At 37.1% G+C, this 23655-nt stretch overlaps 1 protein-coding gene across 42 annotated transcripts in view; it reads right to left on the bottom strand.

The window, feature by feature from the left end:
- Window positions 1-1276: 1276 nt before the first annotated feature.
- MAP2 (microtubule associated protein 2) overlaps window positions 1277-23655 on the bottom strand; it is a 281795-nt gene continuing 259416 nt past the window's right edge. For 27 of the 42 annotated variants that reach the window (XM_060623311.3, XM_060623309.3, XM_060623317.3 and 24 more), the window contains 5 exons: window positions 23208-23548; window positions 11978-12070; window positions 9671-9752; window positions 5434-5546; window positions 1277-5206 (listed from right to left, as the gene is read on the bottom strand). In XM_060623311.3, coding sequence (XP_060479294.3) covers window positions 4991-5206; window positions 5434-5546; window positions 9671-9752; window positions 11978-12070; window positions 23208-23548 — 845 coding nt within the window. In that variant the 3' untranslated portion in view covers window positions 1277-4990. The remainder of the gene's footprint in view (window positions 5207-5433; window positions 5547-9670; window positions 9753-11977; window positions 12071-23207; window positions 23549-23655) is intronic. The other 15 variants (XM_060623343.3, XM_078450936.2, XM_060623328.3 and 12 more) reach the window with 3 other exon arrangements.

Genomic DNA, 23655 nt, shown 5'->3' on the forward strand with positions numbered 1-23655 from the left:
ACAAGTAAAATCTTTGCCTTGTTAATAAAAAGAGAAAATTAAGACTTTATTGTGATTAGTGCTACCAAATAAATGTCTAAATCCTGTGTAAAGACTTACTTGAAGGACAAGGATACTAATAAAAAAAAAACACTATTAAAGAGAAAGTCCAGTGATGTTGGCTATATTGGACAAGATCTGCATTAGTAAAGAAAGATGGAATGGAAGGTGATAACTCCATTGGTAGATGTAGGTTTCAGCCAAGCTAGAATGGCAAGTCTGGAAAACTTCTAATACGACACTTCTTCCACCAGTCACAAGTTTCTACCACTTGTGATAGAATTATCTAGACTCTTTGATATTAGACTTGGTGATATTATCTCATGTAGTCTTAGGAGTAATTCTTACCTGTTAGGGGGCTGCAGGGGAGCTCTTTCCCCTTGGACTAGAAGAGGTGAATGCTTCTCATCTTTAACATGCAGACTGGTTCACCTAGGGAAATGCTGGAAGTTGGCATCGGGGTGGAGCCTGTGAATTTGCATGTGTAACCAGGTCCCAGGTGATGCCTGAGCACAATTTGAGTAGCAAGAAGCTAAAGGATTGAATAAAGATAGTGAAAAGGGCATACGGACCCACAGGAAGTCCACATTAGGACCTGCACAGAATCAATTCCTCTTTTTTCTAGCAGTAGAACCCGACTTTACTTAGGACAGAACATTTAATTAGAAGGGAACATTTCCTCTTCACGATTAGTTTATGTAGTCCAGATAAGACCACTTCTTCCTTTGCTCTCCTCCTACCCCAACCACCTGGGATAGAGTTAATCATGTGACCCAACCATGGGCAATCAGCAGAAGTACGCAGGTGACCCAAAGTTTAAATGATTTTCAGACCCGGGACCTTGGCTAATGCTAGTGGGAAGGAGGCTTTCTTTAGTGGGTTGTAAAACCTGGAGCTTCCAGTGACCATCATGAAAGGTCAATAAAGCCAACACAGAAGAAGCAGAGCTAAGATTTAGAAAAAGAAAGATTCCTAATGACATCCTTTGAATGCCTGGATCCATCCATGCCTGAGGCTTGAATTGTTGGTCACTTAAGTCAATTTGATCTGTGCTTCTGTCACTTAAAACAGATAGCATCCTGCTAAATACAGTAGTAGATGAAGCCTGGTACACAGTAGGAATTAGGGAGATAATTGTAGCCTTCTCAGCATAATTTTTCCTTGATTGAACTGAGCACTGTGTGTGCATGTGTGTATAATGTTTTTTTCCAGAGAAGAAACAATCTGAGACTGTAAGTTAGGTGACAAGCAATTTTATTTTGCAAAACAATCACTATACAGCAACAAATACATTTGCAAATTTTGATTGAAAAACATGAACTAACTACAACCAGCCATTGAAGAAATGCCTTTCTATGGTAACAGGCTCTAGAATTATCAGAAGAAAGAAACCCCCCAGAGATTTGTAGCGGCATGTTGGAACCTTGGAATCCCAGCATACAGAGTATACTTTGTGTTGATTTTTTTTTCTTTTTGCTAAAGTTGAAGTAGATTTTCATGATTGACATTTTCTAAGTTTAAAAATAAGCTATTTCCTGCAGAGGGACTTGGCCTCAACCTACACACCCAGGCTAAAAATCCTAGGTGTAAAAACACAAACATCAGTGTTGATTTTAGCACATCAATCTTGGAAGGAATGCCTAAAGTTTGTCTTTCCAAGTCATGAATGTATTTTTGTTTTTGGGTACTTAGACCATGAATAGTTTATTTTCCTCATTTTTGTGGCATGAAAAATAGGAGAAAAAGTGTAATTGTAGCAATGTCACAATCAACCACATTGAGATGATTTCTTTAACAATATCGACATGATGTTATATTTTGACTGATGATTCTATTTCCTGCTGTATTACTATATGAATGTGTGGAGAAGACCAGCTACCATCAGGAGATTCTTCCATTTAACAGAGTTCTCTCTTCAGCCTTCTTTAGCCAAACCTAGTTGGTGTTACACAGGTGTCTTGCTTGTGGGTGGGATTTCAGCCTATCACCCTGCTGGAACTCAGCAGGAGAATCCAGAGAGAGTTGGTTCCTAAATGAACATGGCCTTTGAAACTCATCAGGAACTTGGATCTTCCCTGTGTCATTATGAAGTACCCAATTATTGGTTGCAGGTGACCCAAGAGAGTGAGTTCATTGGAGAAGCTGGCCTTTTAACTCTTCGCAGCTCTGGATTACTTATGTATCCTTAAACAGGTTCTCAAAGGCTAAAGCCAGAGAGAAACTGGCATTAGTAGATCTAGAATTGGAACTATGAAGCTTTAATTTCTAGATCAGCGTATGGGTATCCCCACAAGAGTGGTGTTCAAAAAGCTTAATTTGTGTCGTTAATCTTGAGAGTGAAGGCAAGATAGGTTCCACCCCCTCTTCCCATAAGAAGACATTTAGCCTGTGTGTTTCCCTCTTCCATTGGTACAAATTATCAGTTTCTTTTTGTTAACATTGTAAAGAATCACATTTCCATACAAAGGAAGGGCATTTATTCATTATAATTTTGCTGTGATTTGAAATAAACATTTGTTTTAATGCCAAATCTAAGTTAAACTTAGTGCTTTATATAATCTTTATTTGGGGCAAGTATTTGTAGGAAATGGAATTTTAATATGTACAGCATAATTACTTATTCTTAAGTTTCACAAAAAATTTAAACCAGGTTGATAAAAAAATGCTTATTTTGTGGGTTAAGACTGTCCTAATCAACTGTTAACTTCTTTCTGGAGAACTTTAATCACTATCTAACACTATCAAACATGTAAGAAAGTACCATAAGTCTCCATATAACTATTCTTTCTTCCATTATTTTCTGGTGCATTTCAAGGGAAGTTGATGAATAAAATGCTCAGATTGGTCAAATCCACATCACAGCACTTACTAGGCAGAAAATAGACATATCCATGGTCATACTGAGCAGTTTCTAATTTTTTGACTGCCGTGTAAAAGAACGGATTTATATTTTCAGACATGTTTGCCTATGTAAAGCTTTCTTGTTGAGAATGAATGATATGATTTTGCTCCTAGAGTTTTTTTGATGGGAGTCACATTGGTTGCAATATCCAGTGGTCACAAAATGGCAGTACCTGTGTCTCTCTGTCTTTGTATCCCTTGGCTGTGTTCTTAGATACTACTATACTTCCTCATTGCTACATCCATGCTCATCATTTCCTCCTTTATATTCAGGAATTGGCGTACGGACATCAAACACCTATCAGACCATTTGCCTTTGACTGTTCATATCCAACCTACCAGCCCCGAGCAAGAAAAAACAGAGATAAAATACATAAGAGCATCCACCCAGACTGGTAACTCATTGCATATTCAGGCCATTGACTATAAATTGCTTATTCACAAGTCTAAAATGAATGATTTGTGAGAGGAATTAATTCATTTGTGATTTCTAGATTCAATATTAAGCCAGACCAACATTACCTTTTGATAAGTAATAGTCATATAGTGCTCCTTTACAGAGGGCAATGTTGGGAGTCCTGAAAAAACTGATTTAGATATCTGTATCTCAAATGTTTTGTAGCTATGCCTTCTCAAAATACTGTATTTGTCCTTTCTGATCAAGGGATCTTTACTTTGGGTAAGAAAGCCAAATGTTTTCTATCAGGTAATTTAATTAGCAGTAACTTTTTGGAGGAGTGGGGCAACATGTCCCAAACTCCCTCTGTGAGTTTCAACTTTAGCAAATGGAAAAAAAAAAAAAAAAGAAAGAAATCCTAAGAAGTCTGTTTTGTGAATGATTACAGGAATAAAACCCAAACTATTCCATAATTCAAAATGAGATAAATCCATAATCTTAAACCAATAATCTGTAAACCCTTTCAATGTATAACTGGACCCACCCCCACAAACTCCATGTTGGTAAAAGCAAAGAAAAAAAATTTTTCCTAGCATCACGGGAGAGACTTGTATCTGGCACTAAAACAGGGTTACAGCTCTGAGTTGTTACAGGAAGCAACTTCATGCTAAAACTTTTTGTTCTTTTTTAATGTATTTTTTTTTTTTTTTGAGTAGGGAAAGAACCCTGCTAACATCTACTTTCACATACCTAAAATTGCAACACCAAAGGGTGCAGGAGACACAGATACTGTGAATAAGGAAGTATAATATTCAAGTATATGAGGAAGTATCACAAATGGCCACAGAGAAATATATATATATTTATATCTATAATACTGTATCAAACAGACGGAAAGGGAGTGTGAAACTGGTAGTGTGGACACAAATCTAGCTGATCAACTGACATTCTAATCAGACACGAGCCCATCCTAATGAAAGTGCTTCATTCCTAAGAGATGCACTTTTATACCACTTCCTCAACCACAGATCAAAAGCTTCGTAACTATTTTTAATTAGTTAAATAATTTATTGGATTGACTTATACTCTGATATAATTATCCAGGTCCCAAATGTTAATAACTTAACTGAATCTTTCTTCCCATTTATACAAAATAACACTTAAAAAAAAAAAAAACAACAACTTATTTCTTACATGCTCTTTCCTTCCTGCAATCAGACTCCTTGATTTAATTTAACCTGTAATAAGTTAAAATGGGCAGCTTTTATCTTTTCACCCAGCAACAGAATAGTGAAATGAGCAGCTTGGATTTCAACAAGGCCTTTCAGAATGTATGGATAGCCTTCAGGCACATGAAAGGTAAAAATGCAAGTTTTAAAATAATAATACTCCATGCAAAACAGAGCAGAGCAAAAATAATTGTCCAACTGTACTCATGTAAAGCCAGTGTCTTCCTGTTGCAAATGGAAATCAAGTCAATTTCTGCATATACTATTCATTGTTTTTTTATAAAATTGTAACAATTACTACAGTTTGGGAATGAGATTATTTATTTTATGGTTTGTAAAGAATGAATATAACACCTGCTCAGAGCCCACGCCTGCCAAGAGCTCATGCCTAAATATTATTACTTCAACGCTAAATGAGAAATATTCACAAGCCCTGCTTAGCGAGTGCAGCAGTGACATCCTCGGCCAAAGTGGCAAGCTGAGGGGATTCGAGCAGGTTGATGCTTCCAGAGGAGGAGACATTGCTGAGTCGTCGGGGGGACGCCACGCTGGATCTGCCTGGGGACTGCGTGATGATCTCAGCTCCGTGGTCCACACGGGCCTTAGCATGCTCTCTGAAGTTCAGCTTTTGACTGTCAATCTGTTCAAGACAAACATCAGTCCTTGTTAACTCAAGCATCTTAAATGGCCCCTAGACCTCCCATCGTGTCTCAGAGCTGATGTCAATGTCACTTCTGTTCAGCTCTGCCATCTCTCCTTCCTCTGTGCCCAGGTCTTCCATCTGGGACCCATTTTGATAAGGAGTATTTCAGAAGGATTAAAACAAAACAAAATAAGACAGGCTCGGCTCTCGACCTTGTTTCTTACCTTGACATTACCACCTCCAGGTACATGGTGAGCATTGTCGAGTGAGCCAACTTTAGCTTGGGCCTTTTCTTTGAAATCCAGTTTTACACTCTCAATCTTCACACGCCCACCACCTGTGAGAGGACAAAGCTTTTAAATGCCTTGCTACCATGACATCTTCTATTTATGGTGACTATTTCCCTAAAACGATTTCAGTAGATAGACCATCACAAAGCACAAACTTCATTTACTATTCTTTTGACCACGGATGTGATGGGGATTTTTTTAGAATTCTAGTCCATACCATTATTCCCATACCACCCAAGGTAATGACATCTTTATTTTGTACCATTATATGGCGTGCTCTACATATTAATATCTTTTTCCTCTAAGCCAAAGTGAAGGCTGATTTCTAGATAAGTTTCCAATGCACTTATCTATTTTGAAACTTATCCCCTCTGCTCTTTACTTTTCAACTAATAAATTCTTCTTAGTAATCTACCTATGTCTAACCTAAAATATACGAGGGGCATTTCCCTATCTATACAACAAAAACTCTAAAAATAACACAATGAAAATATCTCCTTTCACCCTTTCTAAAACATGGAACATCCAATCTCTTATCCTTAAGGGTGCAAATTAAATTGAAATGAAGATCTTCTTTAATGTTCTTCATGGTAATAGGTCACGTTTCCAAAAAACTATAGGTTAGGAATGGTGCACATATGGGTCATATATTCATTTGTAAAATTTCAACACTGAGAGCTTGACTGATGAAATTCGAGCTGGAAACTAAGTGGTTTATAACTAGAGAGTTTTGAGAGTGTCCCGTTATCATTAGCAGATGGAGTAATAGGAGGAGAACATTAAGAGATCCCATTCTTACACAGATGCCATAGGACCAATCTTACACTCATTTTGATCTGATAACGGGGATACAGTTTGGACCATGCCATTTCCCTAAATGCTAGTCTTAAATTTGAGGATCTACTGATAGATGAGAGTGCCAACATGCCACCTTTTAGAGTGATGCCCCTATCTCTGCATGCCTTTTCCATCTTGCAAATGCAAGGAGTTCAAGCCCAGTTGGTATCCATTGTCCTTTAGTTTGAATTAGACTCCTTTACCTCTCCACCTAAGATTTGCTTTCACTTTGATTAGCAATTTGGTTTTGGCTGTGTGCATTTCTTTGAAAGGCCAGTGGTAAATGACATGATCCTCTACTACTATTGCATCTGTCTTAGGATTTTGACTTGGGAGAAACATGGAAAATCTTTTTCAATTTTGGACTCTTGACGCTTATTTATCTCTCAAGGTCAGCAAAGAAAGGTCTGTTAAGTCTTCACAGACTTAGACCTTGCAGTATTTTTCTCATATGATACCTGGACATTTACAATGACACCCAACTACCTGGGAAAGTGCCCCTTGAAATTAAATGGTGTGATTAGATTACATTTTGAAGATATATCCATTCGTTCTTCTGAAGGTATAGGATGTGCATGATGTTATTTAGCTCGTGCTTACAGGAGACATGTAGTTGTCCCTCCCTCAAAATATGTATTATTGCAATAAACTTTATTCTTCCAACATTTCACCTGGCCATGTGGGTCTCACTTGTTAGTTGTGATGGGATTAGTGTGATTTATAAAACATACTTATCTTGATTAGAGCATAGAGGATGTTGAATTCTCTAGATGAGATCCACTTTCTTGGGACCTTTTCTATTATTTTTTGGTAGCCTTTAATAGAAGTGGCCTTTTCAAGCTCTCTTTTATGATTCTATGTTGTGTCAACATAACTGTGTTAAAATTTTTGTTGAATTCTATTTTACGACAGAAAAAAAAAAGTAAGGCTGACCCCAAATATATTCAGGAAAGGAAGCTCGAGAAGTCTGTTTTTGTGAAAATCCTACTAGAAACTTTTATATAACTATTAGAGAAGCCCATTTGAATTCATGGATCTATCCCCTTGGTCCTGAAGAATCCTGGCACCCACCAGGAGCAGTGATTGTGAAGGACTATAATCTTTATCAGGCCTCATACATCCTAAAGTTGAGCTTCCAGGTATTGAGTTGTTGCCTTTATTTTCTCTGTACATATTCCACATTCCAAAGTAACTTTGTGAAAAGCTTGCTGTTGTCAAGGATCATAGTGTTAACACTTCTTTATGAATTTAGTCATCTGCTGCAGTTCTTAGAAAAGTAAGATCCAGATTTAGAAATAGGTGGGAGTCTATGACAATAGTCTTTTATGACCAATAAATCTTACATAGACTATTTCCTTAACTGTGTAACATTTTTCTGTGCATCAAGAGTCTGGTTGAATTTGGCTAATGGAATACTTACTGTCTAAAATAAAGAATTCAAAATTTTATTTTGAATTCTGGAAGAAAATAGGTGGTATGGCCAAATACTTGTTATGTTGACACAGGAGTAGAGTCAACTAAGTGTTTGTAAGCTTGAGGTACAGACAGAATTGTGACGATATGCAGTATGACACCATGTCCCTGCTGCCTCAGGAATGAAAGAGAAGCTAATTCCAGGGTAACAGTTCTGAAATTAGTATTGGACATTATTGGGGATAATCTACAAAAAAGACATGACCACTGATTGACCTGAGAGCTGGACCCGGGCACTTAGAGACTTCTCGTTCCCTACCCTGTCCTGGGAATGTGGGTTCTGCTTGCCTTTCCTGCTTCCAGAGGCTGCTCGAAGGACATAGCTCTGTGATAACGATGTGGTGTTGACAGCTACACTGTAAACATGACTAAACCCAGTTAAGGCCTCTTTATAAGCTTCTAAGATTTGGCAAGTAGGTGTTGGGATCCACCTTGCTGCTACCCAAGACAAACGTCATATGTAAATTCCCTTTCCTTATTAAAATTTCCACTGCCAACCTGGAGTGGCCTGCCTCTTTCTTCAGTTTCTTCCTGCCTTCTGAGTACAGGGGCCAATTTCAGATTATACCAGGGAAGCTCCCAAGAGGATCGTGAACCAACAGAGATTCCATATATGTATTTTCTAACTCCTTGATTTACTTTATGAACACACCTTCTCAAAGTGAAGCCTGACCCCTAGACATGTTTCCAATGCATTTATTCATTTTGAAACTTATCCTATCTACATTTGATTTTCAACTAATTTTCAATTAGTACATTGCTAATAATCTTCTCTGGGTCACAAATCTTATTGGACTCAATTGTTGTTGTCGTTGCTCTTTTTCTTTTTAAATAGGCTTCAAGCTCAGCGTGGAGCCCAATGCAGGGCTTGAACTCATGACCCTGTGATCAAGATCTGAGCTGAGATCAAGAGTCGGTGCTTAACCAACTGAGCTACCCAGGTGCCCTGGGGCTCACAGTTCTTATCCCTCATTTCTGATAACATTTGAGATAATGAATGGTAATAACCTATTACTTGGTTTAATTAAGTTATCAGGCATACTAACATCGTGTCCTTCTATAATTGAATGGTATATACTGTGTCAAAACATTCTTAAGAAAATTATAAATTTGACAGTTGTCCACTATTTAGATAGGCATGCAGGTAGAATTTAATAAAAATCTGTGATAATGATACTCAGAATAAAAAATGACTCATAATATGTTAGATTTACATTTTAAAGATGAAATAATTCCCAGCAAGTATGAATATAAATTCTACTTTAGACCACTAGTCCCATAGGATATTCTAGAAAAACAGGAGGCCAATGGTTAAATAAATTGGGATAAGCACTGCATCAAGCAATGGATCCATTAAGCACTGCATTCTGCTGAGGGTTCGTAATGCTTATTGACCTACTATAGGATCTGAGAAATTCAGCAGATAAACACATTTCATCAGCTTTGCTTAAGCATAAGCCCTATTTCACATAATGTAGAAAAAACGTTTTCATGAAAAATCTTTGGAAATGCTAATTTCAGCTCATGTAATTATGTATGAATACATGGCCCAAGGTATTTTATGGACTATATATTTTAAAAGAACTCCAGTGTGCAGGTTGAGAACGTAGAGATAAATGCATTTTATATATCTTTTGATTTTGAACTTGTCCTATGATATGTGGCCTCTTTGTGATATTGAAGTTTACCTGTCCAAATGAAGATGGCTTGAAGTTTCTAGCTTAAGTTTCTATTAATAAAAGCATGCATTTTCAGGATTTTGAGACATTTTTCCAATTAGATATTTCATAACAAAATTTTGCTTGTCAATTTCTTAAACACAATTTAATATTTCTCTAACTACTAAGAAGAATTTATTTACCTGGCCTGTGGCGGATGTTCTTCAGAGAGCCACATTTGGATGTCACATGGCTTAGGTCTATCTTCTTGGTAACAATCTGTACCTGTATGAGCCACATAAAATATGCTTAAAATGGTTGGGACATAGACAAGCTCCCAAGCTCATATGCAAAACCCACAAACATATCCAAGCTCACAACACCTAACAACACAGAAACCCAAACTGAAGTACATACACACACACAGGAAAACATAACCTCCCAATATCCTCCCACGTTTGGTTGGGGAGAAGGACTAAAGTGAAAGAAAATCCTAGAATAGAAGATTTTATTAGTAGAAAACAGATCATGCCACAAGAGGATAGCAACACCTGGATTAATAGAGCAAGCTTCCACTCAGAGAATGAAACCACACGGTGTTAAACCTTCCCATAAGCAAAAAGCCAAGTGAAGAGATGAATTATTTTTTTTAAAAGTGACTTTTACATAAAAGTGACCACCATTGCTCATAGATATAAGAAGACCACCACTGCTTTAAGATACAAGAAGAAAGCTGTAACCATGCTTTTCTAGAATACTATTGTCATGTCTTGGCTAATGGAATTTTTCTCATACACCAAATTATATAAGATGGTATCAACATTTTTTCTTGTATTTTATTGAAATTATTTCCTCTCCCCGTGTTAGAAACAGTGCTTTTCCAAATGTGGGCTGTTGTCCATTTGCATTAGATGTACATGGGATTACTGAATTGGACACTGTGGAAATGAGGCCATGGAATCTGCATATTTGAACAAGTGATTCTTTTCTAGAGGAAAGCTTAAGACTATTGTTTTGGAGGTTGGAAGCTCCCCCAATTTCTTTAAGATGGTTAGTTATCTCATTTATCCTTTGCCACTTAGCTGTTTGGACCAGCAGGCCCTGCAGTAGAGGATAGGGGTCACCCTTTGATACCCTCCAGTTATTTCCCAGGACCGAGACTGTTTCTGTGAAAGTATCACATGGTTTGCACTTACAGTCAGGACACAGGGAGGAGGGCAGCGTGCCAATGTAAATACTGATCCTGAGGCTTAGCCCAGCACCCTTAAAGGAGCCCAGCAAACCTTGTTATAGACTTCCTATGACAGTGACATTTTCATGCTCAGTGGGACTAGTTCAAGCAAGAGGTGACAGCTCCTGGTAGAAGGCAGTTGTTTGTCCCCTTTCACTGCTTGACTCCATCTCTGCCCAGCTGAGGAGCAAGGAGCCAAGAGTTATTAAACAGGTGAGAAATCTGGACTTTACACTGTAAATTACTTAAGTCACAGATGGCCAGGTTCTGAAGTTTTAGGTGACAGGATCTGTAGAACAGATAGTCAGCCTGGCTCACCTCTTTTATTATTCTTATTTTGTGAAGAATCATGCTGACTATACCTTGGGTTTGCCTCTGCCTCAACTACATTTTAGAAACATGGATTCATCTTTCCCTTCCTCTCAAAGGACATTATTTCCACTCAATTCAAGGCACAGAAAACAAAATCCCGTCAAGACGAAATTTATATTGGGACTTTGAATGACACATGAACTGTGCTTCATTAGTTTTGCATTATTGCAAATGATATCCTAACTCTCATGAATAGCGATGGACAAAAGACTGTCATAATACACTTTAGGTACTTTCAAGTGTATCAGCCTTTGCTTCAAGAGTAATTTATTTATTTTTTTTATTTTTATTTTTTTTTTATTTTTTCAACGTTTTTTTATTTATTTTTGGGACAGAGAGAGACAGAGCATGAACGGGGGAGGGGCAGAGAGAGAGGGAGACACAGAATCGGAAACAGGCTCCAGGCTCCGAGCCATCAGCACAGAGCCTGACGCGGGGCTCGAACTCACGGACCGCGAGATCGTGACCTGGCTGAAGTCGGACGCTTAACCGACTGCGCCACCCAGGCGCCCCAAGAGTAATTTAAATGGAACTATAAATGTGTGTGTGCCCAGCTGACTTCTGTTGGGGAGTAGAGACAGCATGAGGAAATACCTTGAAGCCAAAGGCCAGCAAACAAAATTGGCAAGTGAGGTGGGTTTGCCATCCCCCTGAAAACCACTGTGCAGTCCATTAAGGTTTTATTCCTCAATTCAAAGAAAGAAATTTGTTGATGACCTTACAGGGAAGGATGGGAAGTCCACCAGCAAAAATGCAAGGGTGACCAGCTCCCCGACCAGGGCACACGTGGAGCAGCAACAAGAAGGGGGGTGTGTATTGTGAGGAAGGCAGGAAAAGAGACAGTGTGCTGGCTGTGCAGATGGCTCCACACAATCAGGACAGCTTTCTAATAGAAGCTTCTACTTACATTTCCGCCCCCAGCAGAATGTTTGATGTTATCCTTGGAACCACATCTGGACTGAACCTTGCTAAAATCGATCTTCTTGTTTAAAATCCTAACCTAAAAGGAATTGGAGGTAACTTCACCGTGCATTTTTCTTTCAGTATGCTGGGTATAGGGAGCCAGAATGGATCAGTGCCAAGGAGGCTCCAAACTTCCTTCCACCTACATAATCATTTAAGAGAAAAAAAACCTAACACTGGAACTGAAGAATAGATCTATCATATAAATATGAACCGCTATTCTCCTGAATCCCCAAGGGCCAAATGCTCAAGAACTTTAGATATCCAAGTTGTAGGCAGGTGTAATCTGGAAATGATGAGAAGAATAGAAAAATAAAAATTGGGTCATCTGTGATGGGGAGGCTCCTGATACTGTGGACAATGCTGGGACTCAGGTCTACTCTATGAAAGGCCCAATAGCGTAATTCAGTGTAGTAGATGCCCTATCCCCTTAAATCCTACAGTATCAGCCATTGTAATTATAAATTACCTGGTACATTTGACTTTTTATTGGTTGACATAGCACAGGTGAGGTTCATGACTGGTTGGGCTGAATGCCATTGATGAGGGTTCTTATGCATCCAGTGGAAGAACCCTTGCTTTCCCAAGGGGGTCAACAAGGAGGCTCAGGGCCTCCTCTGCTGAAAAGGCTTCACTACTGCCTTGCAGGTTTGGTTCAGTGGTCTTCTGAGAGGCCTCTCTCTGACAGCTGCTCATAAACAGCCATAAACCTTGGATGATTGGTGTGGAAGCATTCTTTCCATTTTTAGAAGGAAGCAAACCAAGGACCATTAGTTAGCTGACTTATACTAGGTCATGTAAAGGTAGTCCAGGCCTTCATTAGGTCCAAAAGGTTTGAGGCTAGGCGTTTTATTTCTATTTTCAGAAAGTTCAGTATTCATCTTAAGCACAATAGCAAATCTAGATCTGGACAGATATTACTCTAGTGTAATGTAATGTGTAAAGTAATAGCTCTTGTGACTTCTTTCGTGTGTCTTAAATTTTGCATGTTTTGGAGGGCACATGAATAACGTAAGCAGGGAAAGAAAGGTTTATTTTTGTTGTTTGTTTCTTTGATTTTACTTTGGCTACTTCTACTACTCTGCCGGTATCCCTTTAATAGCTAAAGAGAAATTATGTTTTCAATGCTTTAGGGGACAGTTTGTCCTCTTATTATAAAAAGCTAAATAAATATATCCTAGATATACAGCCCTCTCCAAGAGTGGTATCACATCTCTTGGTATTTGCAAAACAGAGTAAAAAATTCAAGTTGACACTGAGTCCTGACTATTTTTAACTAGACAAAGCTTAAATTGCAGTGCCTGCCTACCACTGACAAGAGAGCTTGTCCCTTACAGGGAAATATCATTGACAGCTCTCATCGGCTGCCCAAGGAAAGGGCCTCTTGCCAAAATCTGAATTCAGAAAACATGATGACTGGGCCACACTTTAGGGCATGATAAAAATTCCAATTTAAAAAGAAGGGGGTAATATCACTGAGTCTGTATCTAACAATAAGTGTAGTTGTATGCTAGGAATTTCACATAAAATGGAGACACAAATAACTTTGTCAACAAGGGCCATTACACCTCAAGCCTCACAGATAAATTATTTGTAGAAAGCAAATCATTTTATTATTTCAAATAATAATATTTTTAATTATCCTCCATGAGTATCTATTTTGTCAATGAAACAGAATTCATCTAAGCCATTTTTCCTAATCCTTGTGGATGTACAGGGTCTCATATTCCATTTGCAAATTTTAATTTAGAGATCATTAGAATACAAATCAAGTGACTCATTACCAAGTGATCAAAGCCAAATGTTAAATCTGATTCACTTGTTGCAAAAATGGAAATTCCAATTTTAGTTGCATGAATCTGTTTGACTCTAACATTTAATCAACCGGCAATTTTTATGATTTCTAAAACAAATGATTCAAACCTAAAGGGGGCACATTGCTAGCATTATTTAAAGACACTTTAAATCTTAAAATCCTAAAACTTAAAGGCTGACTTCTGTCGATTTTCCTCAGATTTTCTACAGAATCATAGATTTTCTAGTGAAACAACCAGGGGTCTTTTTTGACGGTAGACTTTCCCAACCTATGTCTTTTCAATTCTTAAGATGAAGCAGACCTTTGACATGCATTAATGGCATGTTCTTTACATATTTCCATATTTGTAATAGCTTCAGAGTATATTGTTTTTGCTAAACAAATAAGGCAGAATATGACATTCACCATTTTGCTTGATGGTTGAATAGACAGAAACAAAATCACTTTGGCCACTAGATGCTTGATGCTCAGTAAAGTTATGCTCTAGCTTGACAACTTGCACCCACCTAGTCCATGTGATGCACATTTATGCTTTAACAAAACCACAAAATACTTCATGGCAAAGAACTCTGGGATCATTTACAAATAATTAACACCTTAGGGAGTTAATTCCACAAATATCAGCAGTCCTCGGAAATCATTCCACAAAATAGAAAAATAGATAGCTGCTGTGAAGGAGAAAGCTTTATTCCAGATTCGTGCTCTTTTTCTAAATCAGAGACTCAAATTTTAACTCTCTGTGCTCTATGGATGGGTCTAAATAAAAATGACTTTTTTGGGTAAGGAATTTCCATCGAGCTTTTGTTTTCCTATATATCAAGGGAAAATTATTTTGACATTTCAGAGATGGTCTAGAAAAAATATAACAAACTTCTATTTGATGAACTAATTTTCTATATTCGTGATGTGGAGGAAAAAATATTTGAATAATCATTATACAAGGTTAACTCTAAAGCACATTTTATCTTTTTTGTCAATTTCTTTCAGTCAAAATTTTTACCTGCACTATTAATGCAAAATGGAGTCATTTGAAACAGTAGCAATCTTTCCTTCTGTGTACTTTATAGTGGAAGGGAAATGTATTATTTCAATTAACTGAATCATCTTCCTAAAGCTCTGCCTTACTCAAAATTCTCCCAAAGTCTATTTTCTATTAGATGCATCAAAAATTCTTAGGTAGGCCATCAGGTTCTCCAAATTCTTATTTTTGAGCCTGCTTCTCAAAATTTTACATTTTGGCCAGACAGTGTTGCATTCCATACTTTAAGGCCCTTGTTTACATTTTGAAGTTTATTCCCATGCTTTCTTTATGTTATCTCTCGCTAGAATGCCTCATTCCAAGTTGAGTCTGGAACTCGTCATTCTTCAAGGATCAGCCCATCAGTCCCTCTCAAGGGAGGCTGGCAAAAAAGGATTTCAGTCTCAGGAACAAAGGTTGGCGACTTGCTTGCATTCACTGTTGACTTTTCATTTACATAAGAGTCATATAAGAAAGAGTTAAAAAGAATAGACTAATGTAATTGAATAATTAATCAGAATTATCTTATTTTACTTTTTACTAATTCTATCTTCCTCCACCACATTAGGGAAGACCAGTGTAGTGACTTTCTGGATATTCCTGGTGCGACTCTAGTTGGATTTTATAATGATGGTTCAGTTGAAATGATATGCCACTGTACTCTCTCTGCATGGAAGTTTGAATGCTCCTTTAGAGAAATACACTTCTTTTTCTCCCCAAATGAGGTTGCTTTAAGAAAGGACCAGAAGACAAAACGTAGGATATGTCTGAAGGCAAGAACAAATTTCTTTTTACCGGAGCCTCGTTGGAAATACAAAACGTGTAAAATGAAAGAAAATATAATCCTGGCTTATGGTTTTTAGTAAAACGATTTATAAACCAGAGGCATTAATCACCATGTCAACTTGAATTTCTTAAGCATTGGTGTTTTGATCTTTTTTTAAAATTTGACACACTCTGATGCTGGTTTCTTTATCAAAAGATCCACATGCAGCTCAAGATAGCAAGATATGGAGATTAACTGGGAGTTCAAAAGTTTGGATTCTCTTCTTGGCTCTCCTACATGATAGTGCTAGGCTCTACAGACAACCTCTAGCTAGGTATGGTCCTTAATTGCTGTATCACTTCTTTATTCCTCCATCTAACGTTGTCTTAGAAAGAATACTTTTTTTTTTCTTTTGAACAGGTAGTGGCCAGTGACACTCAACTGATTTCCCTTCAACTTTCCAGGAGATTAAGCTTTTCCCTTGGCTTTACATGATTTCTCAGGAGTGCTTAAAAATAAAGCCTTTCCTTGGCCTTGCATTAGAAAAACACTTTCTCTCCCTCTCTCTCTCTCAAAAGTATTTCCCATTTTATAGCATTCAATTTTAATGAAAACTATTTATTGAGCCTATTTAGGGTCCTGCAGTATCATGTATTAAAACAAAAGGGGCTCCTGGGTGACTCAGTCAGTTAAGCATTGGACTCAGTTTCGGCTCAGGTCATGATCTCATGAGTTTGAGCCTCGTGTGGAGCTCTGTGCTGACCATGGAGCCTGCTGTGACTCTCTCTCTCTCTCCCTCTCTCTCTGCCTCTCCCGCCTCTCAAAATAAAGAAATAAACACTTAAAAAAATGACAACCTCAGATATTTCTGAAGAATAAAAGTTCTCTGGAACAGATGATGTTTTACAAAGACTCTTTTGTTAACAACCATGTACTCAGATTAAAATGCATATAGACTTTATAGTCTATTTCACATTTTTTTTATTTATTGAATTGCAAGGTCTCTTTTCTTTTTAATTTACACAGAGAGAGAGACAGAGTGCAAGCAGGAGAGAGGAGCAGAGGGAGAGAAAGAAGAGAATCTTAAGTTGGCTCCATGCTCAGCACGGAACCCGACTTGGGGCTTGATCCCACGACTCTGGGATCATGACCTGAGCAGAAATCCAGAGCCGTTTATTCAACCCACTGAGCCACCCAGATGCCCCTCTATTTCAAACTTTAACTCTTCCTATACTGACCTATAACTTCTTCAGAATTTGATGTATCAAATATAAGCAATAAATAGAGTGCACATGTAAATAGAAATAACAGTTTATATCAAAACCTACAATTCCACAGAGCTCTAAAGCAAAAGGATACATTGGAGGGGCCCATCAAGATGCCAGCCCAATTTTTCTATGCAGGCTATGCCACACAGCAAAAAACAGAACCACATCAAAAACCCTGAATAAGCAAATAATGCTGAAAAATTTGTAAAGAAATATTTGGTGGAACAGACACTGAGTTTAGGCATTAACCTCATGGTTGAACACTGGCACTACATTTTTTTGTTCAGCTTAAATTTGTAAGAAATTTAAGGAATAGTGGACCAAGTGTAAAGGCAGTAAGTTTTTTTTTTTTAATTTTTTAATGTTTATTTATTTTCGAGAGAGAGGCAGACTACAAGCGGGGAAGGGGTAGAGAGAGAGAGAGGGAGAGACAGAATTGGAAGCTGTCATTTCCACTGAGCCACCCAGGCACCCCAAGGCAGGAAGTTTTAAAGGGTTTATTTAGGGGGTGCCTGGGTAGCTCAGTAGGTTAAGCATCCAACTTCAGTTCAAGTCATGGTCTTGCAGTTTGTGAGTTTGAGCCCCACATCAGGCTCTGTGCTGACATCTCAGAGCCTGGAGCTCTGAGATTCTTTGTCTCCCTCTCTCTCTGCCCCTCCCCCACTCATACTCTGTCTCTCTCTCAAAAAATGAATAAACATTAAAAAAATTTTAATTTAGTTCAGTTGTTTGAAAATAATCTGAGATTCAAAGTTGTTCCTATGTCCTTGCTTGGCTTGTAAGTAAATAGCAAACATAAAAAGGACTCTATAGAACTCAACTTGTAATGATTTTTATCATAGTTTTTAAATAATTAATATTTATGAAGCCTAGCTCCAAAATTTTTCATTACCCTACGAAAGATACTTGAATTATAGTTATAAAATTTCTCTTGCATAAAGACAGGGTCCATGATATTAAGGAGCTTTTGCTTTGAGATAATGTTGACTTTCAAACACACACACACACACACACACACACACACACACACACACACACCCTTGTCAGTATAATATAATGCATATTCAGTGAATAGTTTTTCTTCATGCTGGATTGACAGTATTTTAAAGCTTATGGGGTATTTTATTGCTTTTCTTATTTAGCACTTATTTATAGCCCAATGAGATGGAAAGAAATGGCTTGGAAAGGACTTTAAATTATTACATAAGGGCAAGACAGCTAGGGGAAGATAGGAAATGAAAAAAAAAAAGCCACTTCTTTTCTGCCTAGATTGTAGAGACTATGTCTCTTTCCATTTGTCATAGAGTACCCATCAGGGTCTTAATAAATGTTTGATGAAATCATACCCAATGAGAATGAGGAATAAATCTAAATAAATTTTAATTCTCTTTTAATTTATAAAGCTTATAATTTTATTAATTTACTTATATGTTAATAGCACTCAGTAGACCTTTCACAATGGTGGCCATCATAATTTGACAGAATGAGAAAAAAAACCCTGTTTCAGTATAATTTATTACTTGCCTCCAGCATTAATTTCATTTTCTCCTTGAATATGAAACTAAAAGTAACTTATTCAAATTACATGTGAAAGGCCCAAAAAGTTTTCTAATTCCTAAAACTTTATAAGAAAATCTAAAAAAGGTTCCTGTCCACATTTCCCTCATCCGTTCCCTCCTTCCTCCCTCTCTCCCAATTACATTTCAGAAGCACTGATTGCTTTACTCAAGTTCAGCTTGCCCTTTGTGGCACATACTTAAGGAATTTGTTAGAATAGCTAAGTGAATATTCTTAATGAGTTGTAGTGCAAAAATACTATCAATCTCTTAAGTAGAACCATGAATTTGAGAGTTTAAAGTGACCTCACCATCTGCTTAAATGAAATGGTATGGCATCAAGATGGTACAAATACATTATATTAATGGCACCACAAAAAGAAGTATATTTTGTTGTTTCTATTGTCTTTTTAAAAAAGTTCACTTATTGATTTTGAGAGGGAGGGAGAGAGAGTGTGACTGGGGGAGGGGGCAGAGAAAGAGGGAGAGAGAGAATCCCAAGCAGGCTCTGGGCCGAGCCTCACGCGGGGTTCAAGTCTCATGAACCATGAGATCATCACCTGAGCCGAAATCAAGAGTTGGATGTTTAACCAACTGAGGCACCCAGGTGCTCCTCTAAATAAGTTTTTTAAAAAGATGCTAGGGCAACACTGACTGGGAAGGTAATAGACTGACACATTCTACAAGATTCTGTATATAAAAGAGAAGTACTGTTCTTTTCTTTAACAGGTGTGACTTGCTTGAAGATGCCACCATCTGTAGCGCAGCTGACCTGAAAATGACTGACTGTTCCATGAACGAAGGAGAAGTATATAATCCACAAGGTAATCAGTCAAATCCATAGACATGTCCTTGCAGAGATCATGATCTAGCTAACCATCATATCCAAAAAGCTATAAAATACAATAGTTTTTGTGAAGTCACCCCATCAGTAACTTTCAACTATGACAAGGGTACAAAAATTGTTCTTTGTATAGTGATCTTCATAAAGCTTTTGGAGAAAAAAATGAGAAACTTGTTAAAGCATGTAAAAGTATTCCACATAAATCAAAGTACCTATAAAAAAGCTGATCCATTGATAGGAAGGGTAAAAAGTACCATTACTGAGTTCTTGCCTAAATTTTTTATGCCACGCATTTAGAGAAACTGTTTATTTTCCTACTTCTGTTTAAATCAAGCAGCTGTGTTCTTCAAAAGCTAACACTATTGATTGTAAAATCTAGATTTAGATTTCATGTAGAATAGGGAGCTAACTACATTGAAATAGTTTCAAGTTAATACACTAAGATAGTCTTACCTGAGCCTCGAGTTAAATTAACCAAGGTCACAATGTACAGTGAATCTAGGATTGGGTATGTTCTTTCCAGCAGAATGAATTTGTGTTTTAGCTGAAAAGATTAATATTATTGCTTTCTGTAAAGCTCCTCACATCTTCAGCTAGTTTATCTATTCCATTATGCATTGATTTGCTTCACTGAACTGAGCCACAGAGATAAGTCTCTCTTCCAATATAAAATTGGACTTTTAACAGAAGCGATAATAAATGTAAGCACACAACCTATACATACAGAAGGGCAATAAATGCTCAGATTCAGGCAAATAATAAAGCTTCCCAACTTGAAAGTTGTTGGGTTCCCAAGACATATGTATTTTTTATTACATATTTCCCCTCCCATTTCTTCATGATTATACAAACTTTAAAACAGCAATAATATAGCTTTTAAAATGAAATCATTGGCATACAGTCTACCACTTCAGATTTAACAAAAGAGCCTGTGTAGAAGAATTAAGGTTACATCTATAATTTTCCTCCTTTATTTATTAATAAGAATTGTGTGACTATTTTTCCTAATATCTATAGACTACATATCTCTATTACAAAACTTGCCTTCTACGGAAAGTATTGCTATTATCCTGTCCTCTTCAATGATTCTGAGTTGAACACCATCCATTCAAATATCTTAGGATTATCAATTTATAATTGGGAACAACATGCCATTGGCTACGGTCTCCCCAGTAGAGTGCATTTATGGATCCTCAATCAGATAACAAGGGTCTTTAGTATATCATCCTGATAATTTCTAACATGTTTTAACATAAAAATGTTTCCTAGTCATTCTGTAAAGTGGAATCTTGAATCATCCAGTCAAAACCTCCAGTTTAACATGTACAGAAAAAGAATCTCTCCTTACTCCTTGTGTTTGAGGCTTTTAAGCCTCAAAGAAAAAGATTTCTTGCAGCTTATATTAACACTGTTAAAGTGTTAAGTGATGTATTTTTCCTACCAAGACAGTTCAACTACAGGGCACCTCAATTTCCCAATTTATTTCCTCCTCCAACCTAAACACATTGTACCATCTATCACCAAATAGAAGGCAAGTATCTTCCTTCCATCTGTTTATCTTGGTGAGGAAATATCTCCTGCTTCTCCAACAAGAGTCGCTTCATAACTCCACTGTTGTGGACATTTTTCCAAGTCATCTGCAGCTGAGATAGGATAATTTTGCAGCAGATTAACACTTGCCTTATGAAAGAAGAGATTTTCTTCAAAGGACAGCATGAGTTTGAGGCTATTTTTATTCTGTAATTTTTGTGTCATATGTCTTTACTAGCCCTTAATTACGACAATCTCTGAGGCCATTTTAGTTGAATTCAAGAGAATGAGACATCTTTATGTCACTTTTATGAATTACCAAGTATAGTAGAAGTCAATTAATTAGACATAAAAATATTCACAATCAGATATGGTAAAGAAGCAGAAGGATGAAGTATTCATATTTTTTGGACTGGTTTAACCTTAGTGACTCTGGCAAAGCGGAGGCTAAAACCATTCTTTATGACTCTCTACCTTGAGGAGTCACATGTAGAATTTCCATGTCAAATTATATCAATAATTATTCCATTTTGATTACATTTTCTTTTTACTTTCAGGAAAATATTTTGGAGATGAGTTATATTCCCTTGTGATTCTAAGAAGAAACATGTTCTTTTAAGTATCAGTATTTTCTAGAATATAAGCAAATAAACCCCACATTTAGATCAGGAAAATACAAACCAAAAGGATATTTATAGAAAGAGATTTGATTCTAAATATACTTACTGGCTATTGTATTTTAATAGGTATCTCAACAAAAACTAAAATGATACTTTAAAATTTGTACTAAATTTATTTTAGTCAACTAATATTTATATATAAATATAAAACATAAATATTACAAATGGTGTGTAATACAGCATTTGGGTATTTCCTAAAGACTCAAAATATTTCATTCTCTGGAGTGTGTAAAACTCTGAGGAATCCAAGAATACTATGAGATTTATGGAATTACAGGATCAAATTTGGTAGAATTAGTTTTTTGTTTTGTATTGTTTAAAAAAGATTTCTTGCAGCTCATATTTTAATAACATCTTGTATGAAAAAGCATTTGTCGATGACTTTATTACTAGAGAATGTTACAGTCATTCTGCAGAGGGCATACTGAGCACCACCCCTGCCCTCCACTTCTTCCAACTTTTGGTTGATTTTTCATAACTCCTTGGGCTTTGCGGAACGGAATCACAATGAGACAGCAATCAAGTTTGGTGCTAAAGGAAGGGGCAATACTGAGTTTTTGTTTCAGCAGTGAGTAGGAATCCTTGATAGCTTCACATTTTGGCAAGATCTTTTTTCTAAACCTGCCTGAAAATATATTTTCTTTGGCATGGAAGAAGGATACCAAAAATCAGCGGCAGAAAATATAAGACACAAAATAAAGAGAGGCAGAAAAGAATACTGAAGTTAAAAGAAAGGCTTTTGGAGATGCTGAGAGGGCATTACAAGTTTGGTGATGCACAAAGGAAATGATACTTTCTTTCTTCTTTCTCTCAAGGATGGGTGTTTTATCTCTTTACTGACAAGAAAAGTCAAACTATCCCATAGGCAGATCAATATCACAACAAAAACAAGAAATGATATGGTATTATCTCCTTCCAGGCTAATTGTTTCATCTAAACAAACAGTATGTAAGCAAGGTTCAGGTCAAGGCAGAATTCAAACACCCTTGGTTGGTAAAAATGTGAACGTTCATACTGGAGCCGAAGTTAAGACTTAATAGGTAGAGCTTTACTAAGAATTCTATCCAATATACTTAATCTAAAAGAGTTCTGCTATAATAATCTCATGCATCAGAACTATACAAAACTGCCTGTTTATCATCAACACGAATGTCTACCCTTTGCAATTTGTAAACATGAGCAGCCAGAAAAGAAATTTGGCGAACTGTTCTGGTGTTGGTATAGAGATGGGGAAATGGTAGAAGATGTCATAGAAAATCATCGAAGGAGAAAGGAGATAAAAGTGGAATTCTTAAAAGATAGTCAAATGAGGTCACAGGATCTAAACTAGAACACTCAAATTCATATCAGAAATGTAATTTTAATCTCTTAAACCAAAGTCCACAAGGCAATAGACATACATTCAGAAAAGATCTGCTAGCAATTAATGGAAAAATTCTCCTGCATGTTCAAATCCATTTTTACCTGATAATAACCAGAAGGAATGGATATCTCATGCCATTTTCATTATATTTGATAAGCTAGATTGCTCAGATAAGGTCTAAACTCTTGGCAATGAACCATAACCATTAATTTTTTTTAACACCTCCACCTCCCTTTTATTGTAAGAACTGTTAGCATATAATATGAGGAAGGCTTTCTAATAATTAGTGGCAATTTACTTCCAGCAGCAAATATGGGTTCATATGATTCTTACCTGCCCCCCTTTAGGCTGGTATTTGATGTTGTCTGTTGATCCGATTTTGGATTTGACATTCTTCAGGTCTGGCAGTGGTTGGTTAATAAGCCGAAGCTGCTTGGGAGTAGCAGGAGATTTTGGAGGAGTACGTATGATGGCAACTTTCTTCTCACTGGGCACCAAGATGGCAGATTTGGGGGTTCCTGGTGTGTGAGGGGTTCTGGGATAGCTAGGGGTTCCAGGAGTGCCTGGTGTGCGTGAAGAATAGCTTGGTGGGGTGCCAGGAGTGATCGCGGTTGATCCAGGGGTGGTGGGTGTGGAAGTGCCACTTTTTCCTGCTCTGCGAATTGGCTCTGATCCTATATTCACAAACAAAACAAAACAAAACAAAACAAAACTGAAACCACAGCATCAGAAAATTCTCCTCAAGACATCGTCTTCCCACGGGTTGTTAGAACTCACAATA

Source organism: Panthera onca, chromosome C1 (genome assembly GCF_046562875.1).
Source record: "Panthera onca isolate mPanOnc1 chromosome C1, mPanOnc1 haplotype 2, whole genome shotgun sequence".
NCBI lineage: Eukaryota > Metazoa > Chordata > Mammalia > Carnivora > Felidae > Panthera > Panthera onca.